Raw genomic sequence first — 16703 nt, forward strand, 5'->3', positions numbered from 1 at the left:
ACAAGGTATAAGGAAGGTTGAGAAGTGCTTGCAAACGAGACTCTCAACCAGGGCTGAATATTCTTGCAAACGAGATGTTCAGCTAAGAATCCTCTGTTTGTTCCCGTGGGAAAAGAACATTTCTTGCACACAAGGATGTTTCTCTGATTCCTCAAAAGGAACAGACCCAGGGACAGAATGGATTCTAAGTTGATAAGGAAGTTCCCCAAAACAAAGTCTTAGCTGCATGCAGTAAATAAGTCAAGGTAAAGCTTATCTCGCCCTGTGCCTGCGCACTGTATAGTCTCTGAATCATAGTGCTTGGCAACTTGCCCTGTAGGTTGTTGTGCAAGGGATATAAAATAAAGCAGCTGTAAGAAGCAAGTGTTAAAATACAAAGATTCAAACCACTCTGCTGTGTTGGTGTTTCATTCCGTCGCCAGCATCTGGCGCCCAGCCCGGGGCACGACGGAACCGAAAGGGTAAGCACCCCGGGGCAAAACGCTGAAAGGGGGACTTTCAGGAAATAGAGTAAAAGAGAAAAGAAAAAAATCTGAAAGGGTGCGCACCCCGGGGCTAAATGCTGAAAGGGGGACTTTTGAGAAAAAGAGAAAAGAAAAAAAAATCCGGAAGGGTGAGCACCCTGGAGCGAAACGCTGAAAGGGGGACTTTCAAGAAAAAGAAAAAACTATGGGGAATTCCCTGTCTTTAAAGTCACAATATATGGAGCTGGTTAAGGGGCTCCTGCATTCTATAGGAATTAAAACGTCTACTCGCCGCTTGAGTGAGTTGTTCTGTCTTATAGAGCAGCATTGCTATTGGTTTCAATATCAAACAGAAGTACAACTGAATTTGAAGAAATGGAAAGTGGTGCAGAAAGAGTTAAGAAGGCAGCATCAAAAAGGAAATGTGATTCCTTTAAGGCTGTGGACTCTATGTAGCGCTATAACACAGGCTTTAAAATTAATGGCTGCTGATAGTGAGGCTGTCTCATGTTCTCTTAAGAAGGAAGATCCCCTGTATGAGGATGTGCCTATGAGTGAGAAGGAAGATGCAGGTGAAAGGGGGGGCTTCATCTCGGCCTCCGCTCAAACCCGCAGATGATAGTAAAGATTCATCCACTGAGCCAGATAGAGATGTGAGTTCTGGGGAGGATTCAGATTTTGTAGAGGCAATGACTACTGCCTTTCGGAAGGTTTTATCAAATAAAAAGCGAACTTCCAAGGCTGTTAAATCTTCTGCACCGCTCTACGCATCCCTATTTCCAGCAGCTGCCGATAAGGCTGAGGTAGGGAGAGAGAATCAGCTATTTACATTTCCTGCTACTGAGTTCCATGATGATGATGATCTTTCAGCGCCCCCTGGAGGTTTTGTGGATCCACCTCGCCTCTTTCCCATTATACGTCAGCATGATGCACGGGCGGGAATGATTAATGTTCAATATATGCCTTTGGAGTATAAATTTTTTAAAGATCTTAAGGCCGCTGTTTCTCAATATGGCCCCCAATCTCCTTTTGTGTTATCAATGTTAGAGAATGTGGGAACTTCTAAATTAATTCTTCCTCTTGATTGGGAATCTATAGCTCAAGCTGTTTTAGAAGGATCTCAATGGTTACAGCTTCATAGTTGGTGGGAAGAAGAAGCCCGAAAACAACCTAGGATTAATGAGGGACAAAATCCACAAGGTCCTTTAGAAGATAAGTTGATGGGAGCAGGGCAGTATCGAGCTTTGAGGGAACAAGCTCAGTACACAGATCAGGAATTACAAAAGGTGCGTCAGGTTTTCTTAAGGGCGTGGCGTAGAGTGGTACCTACTGGACAGGCTCAACCGTCTTTTGTGAAAACTATACAAGGTCCTAATGAGCCTTATACAGATTTTTTGGCCCGCCTTCGGGTGGCTATTGAACGGACAGTCGGTCAAGATGAGATCTCAAAAATTTTACTTGATACATTGGCATATGAAAATGCTAATCCAGAATGTAAAAGGATTTTGGGACCTTTAAAAGGACAAGGGGCTTCTGTGGCTGAGTTCATAACAGCATGCTCTGGAGTTGGAAGAGCTAAACATCAAGCCTCTGTTTTTGCAGCAGCTTTGGCAAAGGTTGTGAAACCTCAGAGGGGAAGAAACTGTTTTAATTGCGGGAAGCCAGGACATTTTCGGAAAGATTGCAAGAGACAAAAAGATGAGCCAAAAAATGAACGATTGCCAGAAAAGTGACAGCCCTCAGGTCTTTGTAGGAGATGTGGCAAGGGGAAGCACTGGACTCAGGATTGTAAATCCAAAACTGATCGGGAAGGGAATCCCTTAAGTGCCCCTTTGTTGGGAAACTTCCCAGTGGGCCTGAGCTCCTGGGGCCCAGGAACAGTACCTGGAGATCCTTGCCAGTTTCCTGCACAGGTCAATGCCAATCTCGACAGCCAGTTTCCTCGAATGGTGCTCAAATGATGATTTCAGATTTGAAGGCTGCTACATTAGGTAGTGCAGCTGCAGATCTTCCATTAGCTGAAAATGTTATTTTATCCCCAGGAGGAGGTGTTTATAAATTACGGACTAATGTTTTTGGCCCATTACCAAGAGGAACTTTTGGGTTAATTTTGGGACGAAGTAGTGCAACATTAAGAGGATTGATTGTATACCCAGGAGTAATTGATTCTGACTATGTCAGGGAAATTTTAATTATGGTTTCTACATCACAAACTCTTTCTTTACTAGCAGGGGAACGGATTGCACAACTTCTCTTGTTACCTTATCATCCGTTTTCTTCATATTCAAATGAGAGAGTCGGTGGTTTTGGAAGTACGGGAAAAAGTATACTTTGGGAAATGCTCATTAATGACTCTCATCCTTTAATGTCACTGATTATTGAAGGTAAACAGTTTGAAGGATTAGTGGATACAGGAGCAGATGTTTCGGTTATTTCTCTCCAGCAGTGGCCTAATGACTGGAAAAAGGAAAAAATTCCTCTTGTTTTAACAGGCTTAGGATCAATAGCAGATGTGTGGAGAAGCACTCAACCTTTGTCATGCCAATTGTCTAATGGAAAGAAAGTATTTATTTATTTTTACATTGTTAATATACCTATTAATATCTGGGGAAGGGATCTTTTATTTTCTTTTGGAACAATGCTCACCATCTTGTCAGAAAACTTGTAGCCACTGCTCAGATTCCTCAAGCTCTCCCATTGAAATGGTTAACTGATGTCCCTAAATGGGTTGAGCAGCGGCCGCTTCCAAAAGTGAAGCTCGAGGCTTTAGAACAATTAGTAGAACAGCTTCAATCTGGCCATATCAAACCTTCCACGTCTCCTTGGAATTCCCCTGTTTTTGTCATTAAGAAAAAATCTGGTAAATGGAGAATGTTGACTGATTTAAGGGAAGTTGACAAATGTATAGAACCTATGGGAGCTTTGCAATTAGGTCTCCCTTCTCCTGCTTTGATTCCACAAAATTGGTCTTTGATGGTTTTAGATTTGAAGGATTGTTTTTTTTAATATTCCTTTGCAAATAAAAGATAGAAATAAATTTGCTTTTACTATTCCAGTGTATAATCATGGGCAGCCCGTAAAACGTTATCAATGGACAGTGTTGCCTCAAAGAATGATTAATAGCCCTACACTTTGTCAGGAGTTTGTTGATCGTGCTCTTATTACTGTGAGGCAACAGTTTTCTAATTGTCTTCTCTATCATTATATGGATGATCTTCTATTGGCAGCTCCTAGTAAAGAGGAACGAGATAAATTTTTTATTCATGTGAAGAAAGCTTTAAGTGATTTGAATCTTCAAATTGCTCCTGAAAAAATTCAAACTGAATTTCCTATTTCATATTTAGGTGCTATTTTGGAACGACAAAGAATAAAACCTCAAAAGGTCCAAATTAGACGAGATAATTTGAAAACTCTTCATGATTTTCAGAAGCTTTTGGGTGATATTAACTGGTTATGTCCCATATTAGGGATCCCTACACATTAACTGCGTCATTTATTTTCTACTTTGGAGGGTGATGCTGCTCTTAACAGTCCTCGATCTCTTACTTCTCAAGCAAAAGAGGAATTATCCTTTGTAGAGCAACGGTTGAATGAAGGGTTTCTTACTTATCTACAACAGGATCAACCTATATATTTCATAGTGTTCCATACTCCCTATTCTCCTACTGGAGTTATTGCTCAATCTGCAGGGTTGATTGAGTGGGTATTTTTACCCAATAACTATACAAAAAAGCTTACTACTTATATGGATAGAATTGCTTTCCTTATTTCGAAAGGTCGAGGCCGTATTACTCAGTTAATTGGAAGTGACCCTCAAACAATTATTACTCAACTTACTTCCACCCAAATTTCTAATTGCTTACAGTTTAATGAAAATTGGCAGATAGCTCTTGCATCTTATTCAGGGACTTTTTCTAATCAATATCCTCAATCTAAAATGATAGATTTTCTTTGACATACATCAATGGTTTGTAAATCTCCTATATCTAATACTCCAGTTGAAGGAAAAACTATTTTTACAGATGCCAATAAAAATACTGCTGGCTATTGGACTGATACTATTTCTAAAGTCGTTCCACATTCCTTTTCTTCCTTGCAGCCTGCTGAACTTTGGGCCATTTGTTTGGCATTACAGGATTTTTTTTGATATTCCTATTAATATTGTTTCTGATTCTAAATATGCAGTCTTTTCATGTATTTATCTTCCTGAAGCCACTCTACCGGTAACTTTAAAAACTAATATTGATAACTTATTTTTTCAGGTTCAACAATTATTAATTAGGCGAACTAACCCTGTCTTTTTTACTCATATTTGAGCTCATTCTTCTCTCCCCAGCCCATTATCTCAAGGAAATGCAAATATAGATGCCTTACTTTATCTTTTACAGTCTGCAACACAAGAACATTGCTTACATCATACTAATTCTAAAGGGTTACAAAAAACTTATTCGTTAACACGAAAACAAGCTCAACGCATTGTTCGTTCTTGTTCCATATGTGCACCATTTATTTTGCCCTTTGCCCCTCCTGGAGTAAATCCCAGAGGATTACAATCTAACCAAATCTGGCAAATGGATGTTGTTTTTATTTCTTTATTCGGTAAACAGAAATATGTTCATCATACTATAGATACTTATTCTCATTTTCAATGGGCTACAGCTTTAAGTTCAGAAAAGGCAGATTCTGTTATTACTCATTTACTATTTTGTTTTGCTATTATGGGCATACCTATAGAATTAAAAACTGATAATGCTCCTGCATATCAATCATCTAAATTATCTCAATTTTTAGAACAATATCATATTAAGCACACTTTTGGTATTCCTTATAATAGTCAAGGACAAGCTATAATTGAAAGAGCTAATCGGACTCTTCGAGAATACATTGAAAAAATAAGAAAGGAGGAAAAGGGTGTGATATCACCAAGGGATGTATTAAATAAAACACTATTAACTCTTAACTTTTTGAATGTCTGGGGAAAAAGTAAGATGACTCCAGCAGAACAGCATTTTGGCAATTCAGAAAAGAAGACAAAAAAGCTTTGAACATTCCCAGGTATGGTATAAGGATGAGATAAAGGGATGGATTCCGGCAGTACTTCACTTCTTGGGGCGAGGGTATGCTTTTATTTCCGTGAATAATTCCAGGATCTGGGTTCCATTGAGATTGGTGAAGTTGCAGGATGAGCGACCGGTTCGTGCGCCAGTTTCAGGAACTGTCAATGCAGAGGACTTTCACCTTTGTGACAAGAGAGGCAGGTCCACTGACATGGGGACAGTTGAAGAAACTGACTCAAGAAGCTGAGAAAACATTGCAGAAAGCAGGACAACCATTGAATCCTACTAATCTTTTGTTGGCCATGATGGCGGTGGTAACTTGTCAGGTAATGTATGTGGAAGCCACAAACTATACCTATTGGGCCTATATCCCTAATCCTCCTTTGGTGCGGGCGGTGTCCTGGGGTGAAGTAGAAGTCCAAGTTTGTACTAACGAAACTAATTTTTTCCCTCCACCTGATTGTGGGGGGATTGAGCAATTATCCCAGCATGTACAGAATTATAACTTTACTAATCTTACTATAGCAGCTGAAGGTATTCCTTTATGTATAGGAGGGCATTCTTTTTGTCTGTCTACAAAAACACACTCACATCATTCTTGTAATACTTGGGGAGTTAATTATAGGGGACAACACTTCGCAGTTTTTACTGTGCTCATTTCTTCTCGTGGCTTTAATACTTCACGGTCTTATTTAAATAAGAGTAAGAGGATACATATGTCCCTCTGCCCTGCTTCATTTTTTGAAGCATCTTTATCACGTCTGGAGTGGGAACATTGCAGGGATCATGACCCTCGTCTAGTTATGAATTTTTCAAATCATGTAATTGTAGATTGGAGTCCTACTCATGGAGAATTTTTAGAAAAATGGTCTAATCGATCTTTAAAATGGCATCGCATAAATGGTACCTTGAATGGTCAAGGAAATGAAACTGTAAAATGGCAACATTTTGCATTGGTTCCACCTCCATTACAAATGGATGGGCACCCTCAATTACAAGGAGACATACGGAAATTATGGGCAGTGTCAGGTGACCTTACTATATGGACGGGAAACTTTACTTTAAATATTAATGATCCTAAGGGGCCATTTCAAGTTCATTTGATATTAATAAATCTTACTCTGCTATAGCATGTGTAAAATTTCCTTATTCTTTACTGTATGGGCAGTGGATTTGGAATGAAATTTTGGGAGTTATATCATGTTCTGATTGTAACTTGACTCAATGTATAAATCATTCCTGGTGGGAAAATGTTGAAAACAAGATGGTCCATTCCAGTAAATTACTCTTTGGTCATTGTGAAAGCACGGACTGAACTTTGGTTGCCTGCTAATCTTACTCGACCTTGGTCGGACTCTTTTGCTGTCACTCATCTTGTGAATGCTGTACAAACTCTTCTCCATCGATCTCGAAGAATGCTTGGCATTGTCATTGCATCAATTCTCGCCGTGGCTTCAGTAACAGCAACAGCAACTGTAGCAGGTCTTGCTTTGCATCAGGGCATCCAGACTGCTGATTTTGTCAGGGAGTGGCATAAGGATGCTCATTTATTGTGGCAACAACAGCATGATTTGGACGCTCAATTGGCTACTGATGTATTGAATTTACAACTCACTGTTTCCTGGTTAGGAGATCAAGTGACTGTGTTAGCTACAAAGAGTGTGTTAAAATGTGATTGGAACTCATCTCACCTATGTGTAACCCCTGTTCCCTTTAATATGAGTGAGGGTTAAGAAAAGGTGAAAAGGTCTTTAGTGGGACACCAGAATTTAACTGCTTAAATTATAGAATTGAAACAAACTATATTGTCAACTTTTAGTAAGACGCTGCCTGATATTCTTGGTTCTGATATACTGAAGAGTCTTCAAGAAGGATTAGATAACCTTAATCCTTTACAGCATGTATCTACATTGTTAACAACATCCTTTGTAAATACTTTGTTAATTGTTGCTTTATGTTTTATTGCTTTTATAGTCTACCTGCGCTGGCGAAAAGGGAAACAATTGAAAGAAGAAGCTTTGCGTATTCAAGTGCATATTCAGCACCTGCAAGAAAAGAAAGGGGGAGATGTAGGGAACAAGGTATAAGGAAGGTTGAGAAGTGCTTGCAAACGAGACTCTCAACCAGGGCTGAACATTCTTGCAAACGAGATGTTCAGCTAAGAATCCTCTGTTTGTTCCCGTGGGAAAAGAACATTTCTTGCACACAAGGATGTTTCTCTGATTCCTCAAAAGGAACAGACCCAGGGACAAAACGGATTCTAAGTTGATAAGGAAGTTCCCCAAAACAAAGTCTTAGCTGCAGTAAATAAGTCAAGGTAAAGCTTATCTCGCCCTGTGCCTGCGCACTGTATAGTCTCTGAATCATAGTGCTTGGCAACTTGCCCTGTAGGTTGTTGTGCAAGGGATATAAAATAAAGCAGCTATAAGAAGCAAGTGTTAAAATACAAAGATTCAAACCACTCTGCAGTGTTGGTGTTTCATTCCGTCGCCAGCAATAGACATATACTCTGAGGAAACCAAAATTGAAAAAGATGCATGTACCTCAATGTTCACTGTAGCAGCATTTACAATAGCTAGAGCATGGAAGCAACCTAGATGTCCATCAACAGATGAATGGATAAAGAAGCTGTGGTATGTATGTATATGTGTGTGTATACACACACACACACACACACACACACACACACTGGAATATTACTTAGCCATAAAAAGGAACACATTTGAGTCAGTTCTAATGAGGTGGACAAACCTAGAGCTTATTATACAGAGTAAGTCAAAAAGAGAAATATAAATATCATATCAGTTCAGTCGCTCAGTCATATCCAACTCTTTGCAACCCCATGGATTGCAGCACTCCAGGCCTCCCTGTCCATCACCACCTCCCGGAGCTTACTCAAACTCATGTCCATTGAGTCAGTGATGTCATCCAACCATCTCATCCTCTGTCATCCCCTTCTTCTTCAGCCTTCAATCTTTCCCAGCATCACTCTCCACAGAGTGGTGTTTCAGGAAATGGGATTTGGCCAAGGGATAGGGGTAAAGAAGAAAGAAGGAATGGGACATAAGCCTTAAGTGTTTCTTCTGGCACTTTCCACTCTAATTGACAATCCAGGAACACGACTTTCCCCAAGGCTCTATTTCCTCAGTAAGGAGTTGGGCATAAAGACATGCTGCCACCTTGTGGCCATTTCCCATAACAACCACTTTAAAATAGATGCTCCTGAGCACTTAACATTCACAAGGCCTGAGGGGCTTAAATGAAAAAACACCTGCCCTCAAGAAATGTCCTAGGGGAGGTCATCGGAAAAACATTAAAACAGAGAAGTCATTCAATAAGCCAATCTGAATAAGTAAGTTTAACTCACACTGTTTTAAAAAATCACATGCAAGGATGTCAACATCACTAAATATGAGAGAAATGCAAATCAAAGCTTCAACAAGGTATCACCTCACACCAGTCAGAAAGGCCATAGACAGAAATGCTACAAACAATAAATGCTGGAAAGGGTATACAGAAAAGGGAACCTTCCTACACTGATGCTGGGAATGGAAATTGGGAGCAGCCACTTGGAGGACACTGGGCAGGTTCCTTAGCATGAAAATGAGAATGAAATTAGACTACTCCCTAACACCAAACACAAAAATAGGCAGCAAGTAGATGAAAGGTCTAAACACAAGGACAGATACAATGGAACCCTTGAGTAAAGAAAGCAGAACACATGTTGACATAAAATGCAGCAAGATCTTTTTTGATCCACCTCTAAGAATCAGTACAAATAAAACAAAAATAAACAAATGGGACATAATAGATATTAAAAACATTTTCACAACAAAGGAAACTATCAGTGAAAGAAAAAGATGATCAGAATAGAAAAAAATTCATGCAAAAGAGAATAGCCACAGGAAAATTATCTCTACACATACAAACAACTCATAAAGCTCAATAAAATCCAGTAAAAAATTGGCCCAAGATCTAAATGCACATTTCTCCACAGAAGGCATAGAGATGGCTATAAAGCACAAGAAAAGATTTTCAGCATCACTAGTTCTTAGAGAAAGGCAAATCAATTGTCCAATGAATCAGAATGATTGTTTCAAAAACTCTACAACAATAAATTCTGCAGAGAGAAGAAAACCCTCCCACCATGGGTGGGAATATAAATGGGTACATCCACTAGGGAAAACACTATGGAAGTTCTCTAAAACACTAAACATAAAAAAAACCTAAGCACGAAAGTACCAAGTAACCCAGCAATTCATACCTAGGCATAGACCAGAGAAGACAAAAGTTTTAAAAGATACCTGCCCCTCAACGATTACAGCAACACTAGGTTCAATAGCAAAGACCAGGAAGCAACTTAAATGTACAAGGACAGATGAATGGATACAGAAGATGTGGATACACACAATGCAATATTACTTAGAAATAAAGAGGGATGGATGAGATGGCGCCATTTTCAGTTACAGGGAAGAAACTAAAGATGAGCATACTATGTGAACTGAGACAGGGAAAGACAGGTATTATAGGATATCGTTTCCGGTGGAACCTAAAAATGGATACGTCAAGGCTGTATATTGTCACCCTGCTTATTTAACTTATATGCAGAGTACATCATGAGAAACACTGGGCTGGAAGAAACACAAGCTGGAATCAAGATTTCCAGGAGAAATATCAATAACCTCAGATATGCAGATGACACTACCCTTATGGCAGAAAGTGAAGAGGAACTAAAAACCTCTTGATGAAAGTGAAAGAGGAGAGTGAAGAAGTTGGCTTAAAGCTCAACATTCAGAAAACAAAGATCATGGCATTCAGTCCCATTACTTCATGGGAAATAGATGGGGAAAGAGTGGAAACAGTGTCAGACTTTATTTTTTTGGGCTCCAAAATCACTGCAGATGGTGACTGCAGCCATGAAATTAAAAGACGCTTCCTCCTTGGAAGAAAAGTTATGACCAACCTAGATAGCATATCCAAAAGCAGAGACATTGCTTTGCCAACTAAGGTCCGTCTAGTCAAGGCTATGGTTTTTCCAGTAGTCATGTATGGATGTGAGAGTTGGACTGTGAAGAAGGCTGAGCACTGAAGAATTGATGCTTTTGAAATGTGGTGTTGGAGAAGACTCTTGAGAGTCCCTTGGACTGCAAGGGGATCCAACCAGTCCATTCTGAAGGCAATTAGCCCCGGGATTTCTTTGGGAGGAATGATGCTAAAGCTGAAACTCCAGTACTTTGGCCACCTCATGCGAAGAGTTGACTCATTGGAAAGACTCTGATGCTGGGAGGGATTGGGGGCAGGAGGAGAAGGGGACGACAGAGGATGAGATGGCTGGATGACATCACTGACTCGATGGACGTGAATCTGAGTGAACTCCGGAGTTGGTGATGGACAGGGAGGCCTGGCATGCTGCGATTCACGGGGTTGCAAAGAGTTGGACACGACTGAGAGACTCCACTGAACTGAAAAATGGATACAAATGAACTTTTTACAAGAGAATCAGCCTCAGAGATTTAAAAAAGAAACTTATGGTTACCAAAGAAGAAAGTTGAAGGGGGCAGAGAGAAATTAGCTGGTTCAGATAAATATATATACCATAAAAAATGTGCTGACGGATCTTAATAGTCACAAGTCTGACAGGGCTGTAAACGGACACCCACACTCAAGAAATGTCTTGGGGTAAAACATCGGAAAAGAATTCCAAACAGGGCCAACTTTCAGGAAAGCAGATTCAAGAGGTAAATTGTACTCACAAGGTGTAAAGTAACAAAAGTACATGGAAACATACTTCACATCAGCAATTATTAAATCAATGTCAATCAAAACTACAATGAAGTATCACCTCACACTGGTCACAATGGCCATCATGGAAAAGATCTGCAAAGAATAAATACTGCAGAGAAAGTACAAAAGAGGGAATCCTCCCACCATCTTGGTGGGAATGTAAATGGTGAATGAAGACACTATTGAAAACAGCAAGAATTTCCTTGAACGCTAAACATACAGGTATCATATGATCCTGCAATCCCACTCCCAGGTTTAGTTCTGGAGAAGTTCATCACTCAAAATGACATGTGCACCCCAATTTTCAGGCTAGCACTACTTACAACAGCCAAGACATAGAATCCACCGAAATGTCCACTGACAGAAAAATGAAGACCATGTGGTATATCTATATACTGGACTACTACTCAGTCATGAAACAGGATGAAATAATGATATTGGCAGCCCCATGGAGGGACTGAGAAATTTTCATACCAAGTGGGGTAAGTCAGAGAAAAGGAAAAATATCCTATTATGTACAGATGGAATCTATAAATTCATACCAATGAACTAATGTACAAAACAGAAATGGATTCACAGATTATAAAGACCAAATTCTGATTATCAAAAGAAAGTTAAAAGGGAGGGATAAATGAAGAGTTTTGATTAATATATAAACACTAATATTTATCAAACAGAGAATCTAATAGGACCTACTGAATAGAGAAGGGAACTCTATTGAAAAAACTGTAATGGCCTATATGAGGAAAAAAATGGAAAAAAGAATAGATATACTTCTATATAAAATCGAATCAAGTTCCTATACACATAAAACCAATGAAACAATGGAAATCAACTCTAGTCCACTATAAAATAAAAATTAAATTACAAAGAAATTAGCTGAGCTTGGTGAAGGGGAAATCAGATAGTAGTGACACTATGAATTAGACATGTGATATGCTATGATATTAATATGACACCTCCAAAGGTTTTCACTCAGCAGAACACACAGCAGCAACCCACTAAGGTGCCTGACCTCATGAATGCAACAAGATGAAGAAAAAGGACCACAGGTTAATCAGGGCAACACCCTCAATTCAGATGTTGGGAATATCAGAGGGGACAGGACACACTGCAGATAAAGACCAGATATGTGGTCTCAGGTACAGGATCTTGTCCCATGTGGAGGGGGTAAGACCACACAATCCCCAGACTCTGCACCTGGTGTCCCACGACCCTTGGTTAGGACACCAGGTCTCTGCTTGTTGGGCCCCTAAGGTGAAAACAAGTGGGCTCCTGTAACCTCCTGGGAAGACGTAAAGTAGTGTAGAGTCAATCTCCTCTCCCCACGCTTGTCCCAGGGAAGACCTCCTCTTTTCCTTTTGGTTCTATATGATATTCACTGTTTTTATGGCTGTCATGATAACGTTGAACACACTGCTTTGTTTCTGGCAGGCTCAGTCCTTTCTTGTTCTACTGAGGTGTTGAGAAGACAAACACGAGGTGCAGGGCTGGAAGACGAGGGGTAAGTCTGGTCTCTGCTGAATAGGGATGGCCGATTGGAAGGAGATCACAGCAGCAACCTCACCTGCTGCCCATTGACTTTTTGCCTGATCCGTGCGCCCTGGGATCAATTCACCAGGTGAACCTGCCTCCCTACTCAACCTGAATGTGCTGGAACATTGGAATGATTACCAGGTAGCCCACCTGAGGGGTCTCCAGGAGGTGAACCCTGCAGGGGACAGACTAGGAGCCCGACTGCAGCACTGACCCTCGGGAGGGCCAGGGAAGCCCACTGAGGAGGGCACAGTTCCCAGAGAAGCCCACCCAGCCCCAGAGTCCAGACATCTGAGCACTGACGCTCAGACGCAGGCACGGAGTTTCCCAGACAGAGACTAGGCCTGCACCCGGGTCTCCACGTCCCAGCGCACACAGAACAGTCAGGCCTAAATGTTCTCATTGTAAAAAGTGCATGGTCAAGTCTCAACATCATCAGTGTAGACTTAGAGAGGTCTAAACCTACCATAGAGAAGGAAATGGCAACCCACTCCAGTATTCTTGCCTGGAGAATCCCAGGGATGGGTGAGCCTGGTGGGCCGCCATCTATGAGGTCACACAGAGTCGGACACAACTGAAGCGGCTTAGCAGTAGCAAACCTACCATGTAGATGGAACTTGGTCAGGTTCAAACTAGTTTAGGGCTGGTCTCCCAGGAGGCACAGGTCACACACATGCAGGGTCTCTCATCATTGGAGAGGGGGCTTACCTTCTTGTGGGAACTAGGATGTACATTTCTTGAAGAAGAAATCATCACGAGGCTCCACACTTCACCCACACCAGGAAAGAAAGAATCTTGTCATTAAACATCTCAACAGGCAAAACAACATTACCAATTTCTCTAGACACATGATGGTCAGGATCCAGGGGAGATCCAGGAATTTCTTAGAGTGCAGCCCAGTGTCCTGTAAAGACAGACAGGAAGTGACCTGATTCCAGCATCCCAGGCTTCCAGCAGGAGGCGACCACACTAGAAGCCTCTGAAAAAGTATATTCTTTATCAGAATAAAAATATATTGTTGAAATTGCAAGCATACTAATTATTATTTGCAAACCTAAAATATTGTTAAGAGCTTGGCACCCTAATCATTGCAGTTCTCATTGGTTCCTTTGTATTCAGATTTTCTGGGTAGAAACAAGCCATCATTTCAATAATTTGAAATTTCTTCTTATTCTGTTATTTGTTGTTATATGAATGAAAGGTAAAATTTGAAAAAAAAATTAGAATTTTTCTGCAAAAAGTACTGACTCAATGAGCCCATAAGCTGCATGTACTTTGCCTTCTAATAGTTTCATTTTCCTCCCTGAAGAAACCTGAACAAATAGCCCTCCTGATTTTGTTAAAATTTATTTATTTTTTAATTGAAGGATAATTGCTTTACAGAATTTCGTTGTTTTCTGTCAACTATCAACATGAATCAGCCATAGGTATTCATATGTCCCCTCCCTCTTGAACCTCCCTCCTACCCCCCTCCCCTACCTCTCTAGGTTGTTACAAAGACCCTGTTTGAGTTCCCTGAATCATACAGCAAATTCCCATTGGCTATCTGTTTTACATATGGTATTGCAAGGTTCCATGTTACTCTCTTCATACATCTCACCCCTGATATTTTTGCTTCTCTGTTCAAACTGAGCTAAAATGAAACTGATATACCTATCAACAATTAAGAGTTTTTCAGTTTTGAGATGTCATACCAGGGTAACAGGGACTGGAGAAAATGGAACGCTCCTACGCTACTGGTAAGCAAACCACATTGTTAAAATAAACTTTTGGGTGTTGGTTCAAGTACATACCAGAATATTGTCTGAAATGTTAGTCACTTAGTCGTGTCCAACTCTTTGTGACCCCCATGGACTGTAGCCCTCCAGGCTCATCTGTCCATGGGATTCTCCAAGCAGGAATCTTGGAGTGGGTAGCCATTCCCTTCTCCAGGGGATCTTCCAAACTCAGAGATTAAGCCCAGGTCTCGTGCATTCCAGGCATATTCTTTACCGTCTGAGCCACCAGAGAAGCCCAGAATATTGTACAGACCCCAATTAAAACTGTCTAAAATTCTCACTGACAGGGTCACCACCTTTGGGCATAAGGATGTCCTGCAGTCTTCTGGAAATTCCCCACAGCAGCAACCTTAAAGGTTTTGCTTCTGAATACTTAATATTCACAAAAATTGCTGGGCTCTAAATGACACTTGATATCAAGAAGTCTCCAGAGCTAAAGAATAAAAGATGCAAAAAAGGTCAAACTATCAGAAGAAAATACCAAGAGGTAAATACAGTCTATAAGTTTTTCTTAAGAAAGCACAGAAAAAGGTTCTCAGGTGAATAATTAGACACAGGAAAATCAAAATGACAACAATGTATGGCCGTAGAGAAGTCCAAAAGATCACTCTCAAAAATTCTAGAGACAAAGAACGTGAGAGTCAGGTGAAGAAAAAAGACCCTTAGATAGTGCTGGTGAATGTTTACTGGTAATGTTCATTGGAGGACATATGTAGATGTGCATTTTTAACAGCTGAGACAGACAGACCCTATAATCTGGCAGCCCAACTGCTGAGAGTGTATGTGGAGAAAACCAGACTTTAGAAAACTTGTGCACACAAGCACACACTGCAGCAGTTCACAAAATAGCCCAGATATGGAAGTAAGCAAATGTACATGGACAGACGAATGGATAAAGAAAAAGGAATACACGCATGCAAAGAAATACGGTTCTGACTTAAAAAAATGAGATAATGTCAACTGCAGGGACACAGATAAATCTAGAGGCAATATCATTAGGTAAAGTCAGTTAGATGGAGAGAGGGAATTATTATATGATGTCATGTACAGGAAATAGGTACTCACTGCATGCATGCATGCTAAGGTGCTTCAGTACTATGAGCTTATTGACATGTGAAATAAACAGTCTTAGGCAATAAACTTATGGTCACCCATGGGGAATGGTGGGAAAAAAGGCATAAATTAGGAGGGAGAAAATAATTCATACCCACAAATACATAAAAAATAAGTGATCAACATGGGCCTACTTGAGAAAGTGTTGGACTAAACACACTGTAATAACCTACATGATTTTTTAAAAAAACCCAAAAGATGAATATATACAGAAATAAGTATAACTGAACAAGATTTTGTACACCTATAACACAACCTTGTAAGTCATTTTTAGTCCAATTAAAAATACATATTATTAGGGGAAACAAAAGTATTAAAGAGACCCAAGCTTTGGGTGGCTTCTTCTCACATATTCCACTCTAGTTTACAACTGGGCTCTAAGACTACAGCTCAGGCCTTGGATCCCATAGTAATAAAACTTGGGCATGAAGGTGTTCCTCTGCCTTGTGTCCATTTTTCAAAACAGCAACCTAAAAATACTGCTCTAAGTTACTTCATATTCACAAGCAGTGCTGGGATCTAAATGATACATGACCTTAAAAAATTTTCAAGGGAATCCCATCAAAACAAGTTAAAAGTTGGCAGACTTTCAAGAAAAATACTTTCAACTGTAAATTCTCGTCATACTGTTTTAAAAAATACCCAAGTTGCTGAACATCGTGATCTATGAGAGATGTGTGAGCCAAGAGCATAATGAGGGATCATTCTGCACCAGTGTGAAAGGCCATTGTGAACATTCTGCAGAGAAGAAACAGTGAAAAGGCAGAGACTATGGAACCCATTTATGGTGCTTGTAGCAGGTAAAAGATAAAAACAGCATAGAGATGAAAATGGAACTGCCTTAAAAAAATAAAGCTACTATCAGATCCTGCAGAAGCACTCCAAGGAATATTTGAGAAGAAGACAACATTTTGAAATGCACATGCAACCGAGTTTGCACTGGACTACACTTTACAATAGCCAAAAAAATG

General features: G+C 40.2%; 1 protein-coding gene across 1 annotated transcript; it reads left to right on the top strand.

Moving 5' to 3' along the window:
* The first annotated feature begins 938 nt into the window (after positions 1-938).
* Positions 939-7983, top strand: LOC132658080 (endogenous retrovirus group K member 24 Gag polyprotein-like). The gene is made up of 2 exons (XM_060401393.1): positions 939-5847; positions 7496-7983. Exon 1 carries the CDS (start codon positions 1031-1033, stop codon positions 2195-2197), a length of 1167 nt encoding a protein of 388 aa, XP_060257376.1. The 5' UTR covers positions 939-1030; the 3' UTR covers positions 2198-5847; positions 7496-7983.
* The last annotated feature ends 8720 nt before the right edge of the window (positions 7984-16703 follow it).

Source organism: Ovis aries, chromosome 18 (genome assembly GCF_016772045.2).
Source record: "Ovis aries strain OAR_USU_Benz2616 breed Rambouillet chromosome 18, ARS-UI_Ramb_v3.0, whole genome shotgun sequence".
NCBI lineage: Eukaryota > Metazoa > Chordata > Mammalia > Artiodactyla > Bovidae > Ovis > Ovis aries.